This window comes from Manis pentadactyla, chromosome 18 (assembly GCF_030020395.1).
Source record: "Manis pentadactyla isolate mManPen7 chromosome 18, mManPen7.hap1, whole genome shotgun sequence".
In the NCBI taxonomy this organism is placed as follows: domain Eukaryota; kingdom Metazoa; phylum Chordata; class Mammalia; order Pholidota; family Manidae; genus Manis; species Manis pentadactyla.
The window spans coordinates 10386892-10399578 of NC_080036.1; the positions used below are offsets into that span (position 1 = coordinate 10386892).

At 41.0% G+C, this 12687-nt stretch overlaps 1 protein-coding gene across 2 annotated transcripts in view; it reads left to right on the forward strand.

Moving 5' to 3' along the window:
* The first annotated feature begins 8387 nt into the window (after positions 1-8387).
* Positions 8388-12687, forward strand: part of GABRB3 (gamma-aminobutyric acid type A receptor subunit beta3) — a 241130-nt gene continuing 236830 nt past the window's right edge. Inside the window, exons 1-3 of one of the 2 annotated variants that reach the window (XM_036919047.2) lie at positions 8388-8524; positions 9324-9415; positions 9628-9695. In XM_036919047.2, coding sequence (XP_036774942.1) covers positions 8445-8524; positions 9324-9415; positions 9628-9695 — 240 coding nt within the window. In that variant the 5' untranslated portion in view covers positions 8388-8444. Of the gene's footprint in view, positions 8525-9008; positions 9197-9323; positions 9416-9627; positions 9696-12687 lie in introns of those variants that run through there. The other variant, XM_036919046.2, reaches the window with a different exon arrangement.

The following is a 12687-nucleotide window of genomic DNA, read 5'->3' on the forward strand; positions in this document are numbered from 1 at the left end:
AAACTAAAGGGACTACTCAAAAGTTCAGAGGTATTGAAATCATGCATTGTATATTTCTATATTTTTACCTGTGGCTTTAATTAATACTTTTAATTGAAATGGAATCCTGCTTTGCTGTTGAACAGTTAAAACTGTACCAATTTCCTGTTTTTTTCTGGTCTCACACATTAAAACAGTTCTTAACTTTACCTATGTCCCCAGTGCACCCAATTTAAACTAGTGAATATGTGGCCACCGTCCCACATCCAGTCAACTTTGTTACACAGTCCAGGCTAGGAAGGTGATTCATATGAGGACATCAATGGTACTTTCGAAAAAGACAAATGTTTGATAAGTTTTAAAGCCATTGTTAGGTTATGCTCTAAAGTAATATCTCCGAAAGGCACATTATATCATCACTAGTTTATAATCTTTCCACCTGGAATCTCTAGTGTAAGGAGAATACTTCTGCTAATCTTAGGTAGTAAAAGGTTCCAGGTCAATGAGGACAATGATAAACTGTAATGTTTATTGGCTAAAAAATGTTTTGTTTTATCACTGGCAATATATATTTTGTTTTTTTCAGGGCAAATATTGTTTTCTGTTTTTTCGGTTAATTAGAAAGTGCAGCAGGTTACTTTTGCAGTCTTGTCACAGTTTTCCCCCTCTTCCCATTGACACTTCAGGAGCTGCTGCTCCAGGAACAAAAATTTTAAAATAGCATCTCTGATTGGGATTTTATCATAGGTGTAAATGTACCTGGTAGGATTTGTAAACCTATTTTGCTAATAAACTTATTTCGTATTTAGTGAACCAACTACACAATGTTATGTGGTGAAGTGTTCTTATCACTGAGATAAGAGCATTGGTTGTTTCAGATCACTAGGCCTGTCCTAAGAGTAATGATGGTTTTATTTCCAATTATTGTTTTCCTAAAATCAAAATCAGTATGAGACTTCTGGCAATAATGAAGTAAATGTGTCTGAGCTCCCACCATAAACAATTAGAAAAGCTGACCAAAATATATGAAGCAACTAAATTTAGACATTAAACAATAGGCAGTAGAGTACTTTGATCCTTTTGAATGACCTTGTTTTTCACCTGGAGACCTTTAGGGAACACAGTGTAGTGACAGGAAACTCAAGCGGGACATGGCAGGGTCACTGGTTGAGAAGATAGAGAATGGAGTTCTGAGCACTGCAGCAACTTATATTTGCAGAATACAGGATGGGAAAGGAGCACACTATGCAAAGAAGGAACTCCAGACCTCTGGGTCCCCTCACATGTGGTAGTGAGTGCCAAGTTGTACATGCATAGGCTGAGAATCTACAAGCCTAAATAAAAACTTAGCAAAGACCTATAATCTGTTTGATTTTCAAAGGTTTCAAGGACTGGGAACTATTCAAGTTCTAACCAGCCAGAATGAAAGGTCATAGTTGAATACCTAGGACATTTAACAGGTACTCCAGAAAGGTAATGCCTTAATAGTATGCCCAAACTAGCCTTGATTAAAGACTATTTTAGACTTCCTTGAACAAAGCTTTTAAACCACTCTTGAAAAAGCCAAAATGATCAGCAGGTAACTTAAATGTCAGAACAAAGTCCAACACTCTTTAAAAGAAGATAACAAAAATGCAGCATAAAATTCACAATGTGTCTAACAAGAATTAACATCCTAAGAATCATGAAAATGTGATACATAACTAGAAAAAAAGAACAACTTATTAAAAATAGTCCTAGAAATGAAAGAGATGATTAAATAAGCAGATAAGAAATTGTTAAAAGATTACTACTAATTAGCTTGATCGTTTAAAGGAAAAATGAACATGATACAGCAAAAATGGAATATATAAAAACAGAAGCAAATAGAACTCTGAAAGCTGAAATAAAATTTCTGAAATGATTGTGTTATTGGACATGACTAAAGGCAGATTAAAGACACTGCAGAAGAAAAGAAGAGCATTTATAAATAAAGTAAAACATATAATAACAATATAAGTTATCCAAACTAAAGCACAATGGCAAAATAGACTGAATAAATAAAGGGCTTCAGTGATCTATGAGACTATACCAAAGTGATAAGCACATGTGCAGCTGGAGTTACAGGGAGAGGAGAAAAAATATTTTTTAAATATTAGCTAACTTTGATGAAAGCTATAAATATACAGATCTGAAAGCTCAGTGAGTCCTCAAGAATGAACAAAATTATAACACATCTAGGAACATAACAAAAGTGCTGATAAACATTGATAGAAGAAAAACATCTTAAAAGCAATCAAAAGGTGTATACAAAGATATTATGTACATAAGAAATATGTAAGCCCAAACAACAATGGTATATTTTTAAACTGCTAAAAACAAAACAAAACAAAACTGTGAATTTAGAATTTTGTAGGTTACAAAGTAGTCCCAACCAAAAATTAAATGATCATTACTCTCAGACAAGGTCTAGTGATCTGAAAGCAGGCAACGTTTTTACTCAGTGATAAGATAACGTAGACAAACTAAGGATGTTCAGATAAACAAAAGCTAAAAGAATTTGTTACTAGCAGGCATGCACTAGAATAACCTTATGTAATAAGTTCTTTAGGCAAAAGAAAAATGATATGTGGAAGCAGATTTGAACAAAGGAATAAAGAATGCTAGAAACAAAATATGTAGGCAAATACAAAATAATTATTTTGTTTTAAAAATAACTCTTAAAAGACATTTATAGTAGTAACAATGTGTTGTGATATCTATAAGGTTTGGAAAAGTAAAATATAGGAAAATACCACACACTTTGGGGGTGGTGGAATTGCACCGTGGTCAGGTTCTTGCATTAAACATTCAGCGGTATGACAGCATTTGATGATTGGCTACATGAAAATGAATGTTGTAAACTCTAAATAAGAAAACAAAAAGGTATAATTAATAAACCTACAGTGAAGATAGAATTGAATGCTCAAAAATAATTGAGTTTTTAAAAGGCAGGAAAGGTAGAAAGTGGTAATGAACAAATGGGACAAATAGAAAACAAAGCGCTATTAGACTTGAACTCAACCGTTTCACAATCGCATTTTATAGAGTTTAGACTTACACTGTCCAAAATGGTAGCTACTAGCCATTTGTGGCTATAGAACACCCGAAATACTCTTAGGTGGATTGAAGAAAACACCAGATTTTAAATACATAATATTTAAAAACATTTCATTAATTGTTTTATATTGATTGCTGGTTGAAATACAATATTTGGAGTGTACTGGATTAAATAAAAAATATTACCAAAATTATTTCCGTTTACTTTTTAATTTACTACCACCTATTTCCTTTTACTTTTTAATTTGATTACTAGATAGTAAAACATTTTTTTGTTTGGCTTACATTATATTTTATTGGACAGCTTTGATATAGATGCTCCAATTAAAAGGCAGAGAGTGGCATACTTACTAAAGAAGCATGGGCTGAGTAAATGAAATCCAGAAGGAGCAAATTTTAGCTATAAGCACACAAGTGGGTAGAAATAAAAGGAAAAATAGTCATTCCAAAACTAGAGTACTTATTTTAAACTGAAACAAAGCCGACTTCAGGTGAGGAATGTTAGCAGTATTAAAGAGGGACAGTACAAATACTGTACAAGGTAATTCATGAGAAAGACACAACAATCCTGAATGTTTCAAAACCATAGAAAGTATGTTCTCTGATCACAAGAGAATTAAATTAGAAATGAATAATCAGATGGTATCTGGAAAAGGCCCAATATTTGTAAATTAAATAACATACTTGTAAATACCCAATGGTTACAGAAGAAATCAAATGAAAATTGAAAAGAATCTATGCATGAAATAAAAATGAAAATAAAACATATTAAAACTTTTGGAATACCACTATGCTGAAAAATATATGGCTTTAACAGCTCATATTAGAAAAGAAGATGTAAAATCAATTATCTAAGTTTTCATTTTCAGAAACTAGAAAAAGAAGAGCAAAGTAAACCCAAAGAAAGGAAGAAATGATTAGGGAAAAAGCAAAAATCAATAAAATGCAAGACAGACCAATGGTAAAGAAAAATAAGTGAAACACAAAGCATATTATTTGACAAGATTGAAAGTAATAAAGCTCTAGTGAGACTCATCATGTGGAGACTTCCTTACTCTTCTGAGTTCCAGCGACAGGCGGAGGCATGTGGATGCCCACATCCTCTTCTCACCTTGCGTGTGCCCACCTGTGGGGATACCAGCCTAACACTGTGCTTGGGCTCCAGCTCCCTACCCCAGGCTGACTCACTGTGTGCATGATGCCCTTCTTATCCTGCTGGGGCCTCAGCCCTCACACAGGGCAGCCCCATACCTGGACACTCTCCTCACCTTTTGAAGCCCTGACGGCATCATTATACCAACCACCATCAGAACATGGCTGCACAATGCTTTGACTCTGATTTCAAACATGGGCTACTACTACTAATATTTCTTAAAAAATTAAAGATGTTCTAAATAAGTGGAGAGATAATATAGAGTTTTCATAGATTGGAAGATTCAGCTTTGTTAAGATCTCAATTTTCCCTAAATTCATCTACATATTTTACATAGTACAAATTAAAATCACCTGAGCCTTCTTCATAGAAATTGAAAAGATCATTCTAAAATATCTATGAAAATACAAAGATGTCAAGTAGTCAAAAACTATTTTGAAGAAGAAGAGCAAAGTTGAATGAATTATGTATGATATCTGATTTCAATGTTTACTTTATAGCTATATTAATCAAAACAGTATGGAGTTGGTGAAAGGACACACATATAGGTCAATGAAACAGAGTAAATAGAGTATAAAAATTCATTTACACACATACGATCAATTGCTTTTCAACAAAAATGTGAGTTTAACTCAGTGAGAGAAAAGATAATATTTTCAACACATCACACAATTGAACATCCATATGGAAGAAAGGACCCTTGACTCATATCATCCATAAAAATTAGCTCTATGTGTATCACAAGTCTAAATGTCAAGGCTGACTTCTTAAAGAAAATACAGAGAAAACCTGAAATTTTTAAAGGCAAACGTTTCCTAGGTAGAATACCAAAGTCTGAACCATAAAAGAGAAAGGCAATAAATTGAACTTCACTTAAATTTTTCCTTTCTTTGAAGGACACTATCAAAGAAATGTAACAACAAATGCACAGACTGGTAGAAATATTCACATTACACATCTGACAAATGACTTGTATCTGGAATATATAAAGAACTCTTACAGCTCAATCAAAAAGACTAAGAATGTAATATAAAAATGGTAAAAACCTTATATATTTAGAATGAAGATATGTTCAATATGCAAATGAAAGATACTTACATATTTACACATCGTCAGGCAAATGCAAATTAAAACCACAGTGAAATATCACTCTACATCCATTAGGATGGACAGAGATTGAATGAACAGCTATAATTCTCATACATTGCTGGTGAAATGTAAAATCCTCCAATTACTTTGGAAAATATTTTGGAAGTTCCTTATAAAGCTAAACATACACTTACCGTAAGATTTAGCCACTCCACTCCTTGGTATTTACCCAAGAGAAGTTAATCTATATGTCTATACAAAGACCTATACATGACTTTTTATTTATAATAACCCAAACTAGAAAAGTCTATCAACAGATGAATGGATAAACAAATTATGTAATAACCACACAATGGAATACCATTCAGCAGTAAAAAGAAACAAATGATGGGTCTGCCAACAACCTGTATAGGTGTCATAAACATTATACTGAAGGAAAGAAGCCAGACATAAAATAACATCTACTGCATAATTCCACTTAACATGGGAGACTAGAACAGGCAAAAAAAAAACCCAAATATGGTCTATAATGACAGAGCTTAGGTCAGTCCTTATCTTTAACTGGGAATGGCATGGAAGTTAAAGTGTAGAGAGAGAATTTGGGTGGGTGATAGAAATGTACAATGGTTTGTACATTTGTCAAGACTCATCTAACTATACATTTCACTTCATATGTTGTACCTCAAATTGATTATTTTCTAAACAGTTTTAAAATGTATTGTCAGAAATTTCATAATGTTTAAAAAGACAAGTTGATACTCTACAAGTCTGATCAGTTACGACGAACAAAACGCAGCTTGGTGAAAAGCATCTGGGCCAGCCAAAAGGCACAAACACGGACTAGGCAAAGTGGTCACATGATGCTCTTCACTAGCTTTTTCCCTTCTTTCTTCCTACCTTAAGGGCTCATAAATATTATTCTAGCCTGTTTACAACCACTTTAATATGAACAAAGTGGCATTCATCTCCTTTTACTTCCGGCATGAAAATTTACACACTGTGGTACTCCTGGAGCCTTTTTCTCTTTCGGTAGAAAATAAATATGAGTAAGAATTGAATCAGTAAATTTCCTACTGATCTAGCTAATACATTAGCACCATCTAGTAAAGTATGGAAATATTCTTGGTTTCAAGAATCCTGACAAGACAATGAGGGGAAGGCTAGGGGTGCTTGGGGCTCAGTGCTTAAACAACTCTCCACAATAGCTGTCTGTGTTGGGGGAGCTGAGACAGCTCCACATGTCCAGTCTTCCTTGCTTATATAGGTGCAAGCTAGGCAGTGACAGTGATGAGCTTTATCGTCCCATTTATCTTGATTACACCAGTGTATACTCACCCACAATGTTTCTCTTTGATTTTGCCTTCATGTATAAAAAGACTACATTCTAGGTGACATGTTTAATGATTTGCCAGTTGATGACTTAGCCTGGGTTCCCCAGAAAACATATTATGAGGCCAAATTAAAGTGCTACTGCTTTACTAGAGTATGTAATACCGATGAAAAAGAAGTATAAGAGGAAAAGGGGCTGAGGCATGGCGGGAGAAGGAGCACATAACAGCTATTATTGCATTTCAGGACATTTCTTAGGGGACAAAAAAGGGAGACTCATTTATCCATTGGCTTCCACCATCCATTTGCCGCCTTTCATCCTCATGGATGGCGGGCTCTCCCACATTTCCAAGTGCACTTTTGTGAGTAGTGAACAGGTCCTGTGGCATTGGACGTCACCGTCAACTGGAATGCAAGGGATAAGCAATGTGGGCATGCACTGGTTGTTCTGGATGTTGTGCTGAAGTGGCCACCGGGATAAAGTATAAGGACAAGAGCTTCAAATGCTGTTTGAAGCCAAATCTGAGGTGATACATGGTTGGACAATAATACTTGTAGTATGTTTTTTTGAATTTTAGAGCATATAAAAATAGAAGATCTGTTGGCTTCACTATAACACTTTATTCTCATTGTTTATTTTCTATAGCTGTGATGCCCAGAACAGCATTTCTCTAAAAGATGGGCATGCAAATAGGAGAAACAGACTGAGACATGAATGTGGAGGGGAAGGAATGAGTACACAGATCTCATTTTCCTGATAATTGCACTGAACATTCACAGGACACAGAATACAAAGTAGTTGTGAATAGACTTTTCCAGAAAATAATTAGGGAGCTATATTTATCTCCTAGCCTAGCTTAATATCAACCTTTCAGGTTCTGTGGTCACATTTTCTGTTCCAAAAATAAAATTGCTTACTTTTTAAAAAGGGCAATGATATTTAAAATTAATGCAGAAAAGTATGCCACTTGAGGTCTAGATTTAGATATTTGCCAATATTAAAACTCAGCAATAGAAAAGAAAACCTTAAGCTTTATAGGAAAAAAACAAGTCAAACAGAGAAGCAGTTATCTATTATCAACCATTCATTAAGTCTGGGAATAACCGTCCATAGATTACAAAAGTTGATTCATAGGTTTCGCTGGTTGACCACAAGTGGGATTGTATGATTGCCTTCCCCAGTATCAGAAGTCTGAGACACAGAGAAACTTTACTGAGAATCATTCACTAAAGAGAAATATATAACCTATGGCTATGGGTTAGTTGAGTCCCCGTTAGTGGAGTACTACGTGATAGTGAGACACAGGGTAGGGTGGACTGTGGTGTAGATCGGTTTGTTCCTTGGCCAACACGTGAGAACCGAAGGATGGAGCCTGTCAGAGGGAAAACAAGGTTCCTCGCCTTCTGTTAAGGACCATGGACAGCTCCAGGCTGCCACATAAAAGGCACTCTGTTTTTCCTATTCCTAGACTGACAGTCCTGGGTCTCCACGTCTGATTCGGATTCCAACTCACTGATGATTAAATGCGCATATTCAGGCCTGTCTTTAATATTCATTATAAATATATTAATGTGAGCTGGGAGAACATAGGGTTCACACGAAATGTTTAGGGGTGAGGTGAGTGGAAGAGTTTTTTTTAACTGGCCTTCTCTGGCTTAAATAATTAATCGGGCCGCCATGCAAGGGGCTGGACGGTGGGTCGGGCAGGAAAGCCCGTGGGTGGAGGTAGGGGCGGGGATCCCCGCGTAGCTGTTGGAATTCTGTGACTGTAGGGGAGAGCGGATCCCACCCAGGTTAGGTCGCAGGAGCGGCGCCATGTGCTCCGGGCTCCCGGCTTTCTTGCTGCCCATCTGGCTCTGCTGGACCTTGGGGACCCGAGGCTCCGAGTCCCGCAGGTGAGGTAGGGGCTTCCCGAGGCCCAGCAGTCGCCTTCCGGACGCCGCAGCGCGCAGTCGGCGGGCGAGGGCGCGGGCTGAGCACGCGGCTCTCGGCCTGCGCCGCAGCGGGGCGGGGGTCGCAGAGAGGGGCTCGGGCCCGCAGAGGGGCTGGTGGGAGCGGATGGAGGCTCCTTCGCCGCTGCGGCCCGCATCGCCGTCGCCGCCGGTCCCCTCCTCTCAACGGGCCGCCGGGACAACGGGGACGCGGGCTCCGCGGCCGCCCCCCAGCCGGGTTCCGGGTCCCGCACGGCAGTCGCCGGCGGGGGACCGAGAGGGCGGGGGCCCGGCGGGCGCGGGGAGGGCCGGGGCCCGGCGGGCGGGCTCCGCCCCCGGCTCGCCCGCCGCCCCCCTGCTCGCCGGCCGCCCCGCCCTCCTGCGCTCCCGCGCCGCCCGCGCCGCCCGCGCCGCTCCTCCCCTCCCCTCCCCCCTGCGCCTCCTCCGCTCCGGGCCAGCGCGGCGGCGGCGGCGGTGGTGGCAGCAGGAGGAAGTCGGCTGCGGGTCGCGACGGCGGCGGGGCGCCCCCTCCCCCGTGCCGGGGCGCGGCGGAGGGATGTGGGGCTTTGCGGGAGGAAGGCTTCTCGGCATCTTCTCGGCCCCGGTGCTGGTGGCGGTGGTGTGCTGCGCCCAGAGGTAGGGTCGCGGCGGGCTGAAGGCGGCGGGCCGGGCAGCGGGCAGGGCGCGCGGGTGTGCGCGCCGGGCGCCCGGGGCTGCGCCGCCGCCTGACCCTGCTCTCTGTGCCCCTCGCCCCCTCCCCCAGCGTGAACGACCCCGGCAACATGTCCTTTGTGAAGGAGACGGTGGACAAGCTGTTGAAAGGCTACGACATTCGCCTGAGACCCGACTTCGGGGGTAAGCGGGCTGTGCGCGGCCGCTGCGGGAGCCGGGACCGCCGCGCCGGCGGCCTGGGCGGAGGAGGAGGCTGGGGCCGCTCCGCGGAGCTGCGGCGGGTGGGGGTGGGGGCCCTTGGCCCGTGCCCTCTCCGGGGCAGCCCCCCAAGCCTCAGAGCCGCTCGCGTGCCCTGCCCAAGCCTAGCCGATCACCGTGTCTTGCGCTTCCTGCAGGTCCCCCGGTCTGCGTGGGGATGAACATCGACATCGCCAGCATAGACATGGTTTCCGAAGTCAACATGGTGAGTGCCGCCCTGCCAGGGCTGCCCCCGAGCCCCTGCCCCTGTGTCTGAGCCCACCGGCGTCCACAGAGCTGGGCCAAAGGCCTTCTCCTCCGGGCCCGCAGAAGGAGCGGCGCTCCTGGGTGCCTGCCTCCTGCCAGCGCGGCTGCCTCTACCCGCCGGGGTGCGCGAGGGGCGTCGCGGCGTCGGAGCCGCGCGGAGGGCGCATCTTTCCTGCGGAAGGAAGGGGTCCTGGGCCGGCCCAGCGACCGCTTTCGCTGCCGCCCCCGTGCTCCAGCTCCTCGGCGCGCTGTCGCCTGTCCTGAGGCTTCCCAAGTGCCCGCTCGCCTGCTTAGCAACAGGCGCTGGGGCGCGGGGGAAGAGGCGTGCAGTGGGGGAGGCTCACAGGCTAAGTAAGCCTTTGTTGTCCTTTGGAAAGAGATGCAGGTGGCTGGGGAGGAGGAGGGGCGGTGTTCTGGGTATCCCAGGGTGTGTCTGGTGCGTGCCCTTTGGTTTCTGCGGCACTTCTAAGGGGAGGCTTGCGGGCAGTGCCACCTGGAACCCTGCTCCGCCAGTTGCTGTCGGAGGTGCTAACGCGCTCGGCCAGGAGAGTTCAAGGCTTGGGGCCCGGTGTCGCTTAGGGCTCAGTTAGTGCCGACGGAGTTCAGTATTCTGATCTGTGGAAGGTGGAGGCCCTTGTCCCGAGGCGCTAAATGGGTGTCACGGGCTTTTGCTCAGGAAACTTCGGGACAAGTGGGAATGGGGAGAAAAACGACCCCTTTCTTCTGTAAATTGAGCTGAAATACCATAGGATTTGGAAACAGGTTTACTTTTCTGTTGAGTGACACTTCAGAAATTGTAAGAATGAGCATGCAGAAACTATTTTTTGGAAGAAATCACTTCGCAACTTTTCTTTCGAAATGTAACATTGAGCATATTATGAGGCATGGTTTCAGATAAACTGGAAAGATTTCCCAAGTCTGGTGTACATCAGGGTCATGTCTTCAAACTTGTTTTAATGCATATTCCCAGGTTTTTGCTCCAAGGGATTCTAATCCAAGTGGTATGGAGTGTAATTTTGGGGTCTTTGTATTTAAAACCAGTGCTTCAGATTTTTGAAGAAGGTTATTTTGTGGACAGTATTTTAAGGAACATTTCAACAAGTTATGGAAATAGAGATATTTAGACATAAACTAAAAGTATTATTTTAAGTAGACTTTTAAACAAGATATATTCAAAAAAATATATACTGCTAAATAAATGCTACTAAAAATATATACAGAAGAAATTTTGACTTCACGAAATAATTTTCACTCTTCACCTCAAGGTTTAAAATTGTTAAGGTATGATTTTAAAATAATGTACCTTTCTTTCAATGTCTATTACTTAGCACATTCATATGCAGGGCGTTATAATAATAAAACTTTTTAGCAAGAAACAGCTGGAATATGACTTTACATATATTACATTAAAAATTAACATTACATATATTTTACCTTTTTGTAATTTTTAAAACATAATTCTATCCAAAAGGTATGTTTTATGATGTTAAGGGAACAAGTTATTATATTCAAGATCTACTTCTTGTGATCTATGATTTTCTCAGTTGGAAACTTCACATTCTATAAGACAATTTTGTACAGAAGTTAATTGAATATTTAGTGGATTGTTATGTCAAAAATATTATATTGGATGTCTATTGAAAGAGAAAACATACTGAGGACTCTATACTTCCTCAAGCTTTAAAGTTTCAGATAAGTATTATTAAAGGAACTTCTAATATAGCAATGGTTAAGTAATCATTTTAGAGGTTACATTTTATAGGGAAAGAATAGAGAATGTGTGAGCTTAAGGTTAGAGCCATCACTCAATTAGGTTGCTTAAAAATAATTCTATTTGTGAGCTTTCTTATCACCTTAGTAGTCACACGAAACTAGGTGTTGTTATTTTATGAAACTAAATAAGAAATGGTGCTGCTTTAAGGGCATTGTAGCTATTAGAGGAGCTATGTCAACTTGTAACAAAAAGTAGGTTGTGGTAAGTTCCATCAGAGGAACGAAAGAAATGAGAGCACAGAAGAGAGGGAGGGAGGGAGGAGAAACAGAGACAGAGAGGGAGAGAGAGGAAGCAGGAGAGGAGAGGGGGGGAGAAGGAGAGGGAAGGAGGGACGGAGAGGGTCATGAGAGACTGAAATTACTTCTGACGTGGAAAGCTTCATGAAAGAAATTATATTTAAGTTGGCTGAGTAGGGGAAGAGAATTTTGACTGGCATAGATGAAGAAGGATGTTCTGGGTTCAGGAAGAAAATGGCACAGATATGGATGGATAGATAAGCAGGATAGATTGTGACGGGGAGATGCGAAGGTGAAATTGGAAAAGTAGGACAGACTGTTGTTCACCTAGGCTCTTCTCCTCCATGCCAAGGATTTCAGATGCTAATTTTTTAGAAATCAGGAGCCTGGAAATGTGTTTGAGCAGGTGATTGACATGATTTGAGAAATGGTTTAAGATGAAAATTTTGATCAAGATGTAAATTTATATAAAAGAGTGAGGACTTTGTGGTAGAAAAGCAAAATTTGTAAGAAAATTAAGGTTAAATGATTATGGGGTGTTGTTCTTTGAAATTTTCCTCTCAAGTTTTCATAGATATATTTTTGGAAGCATGTATTTAGTGAAATAAATTAAAGTTCACTAATATTTGATATAAAGTTATATAAGATATATATAACTCAAGGTGGAAAAGATGTGTGCTTGTCTGTGAGCTTTTGGGGGTGACTGTAAAGAGCAATAACATATGGCACGATAGTAGTGCTGTTACTTTTCTCTTTAAATAATTGGAAAGCACAGTCTTTATCTACTGGTAATGCCTATAGATGATACCTACAGAGAATGCCTTTGACTTCAAATAAACAAATAAATGAATACATTATGCTTGTATGTATCACGTATATGTGATCACCTATTCTAATAGATGTTTTGTAGAAACAATGTAATAATTTAAATTTGAGTACAT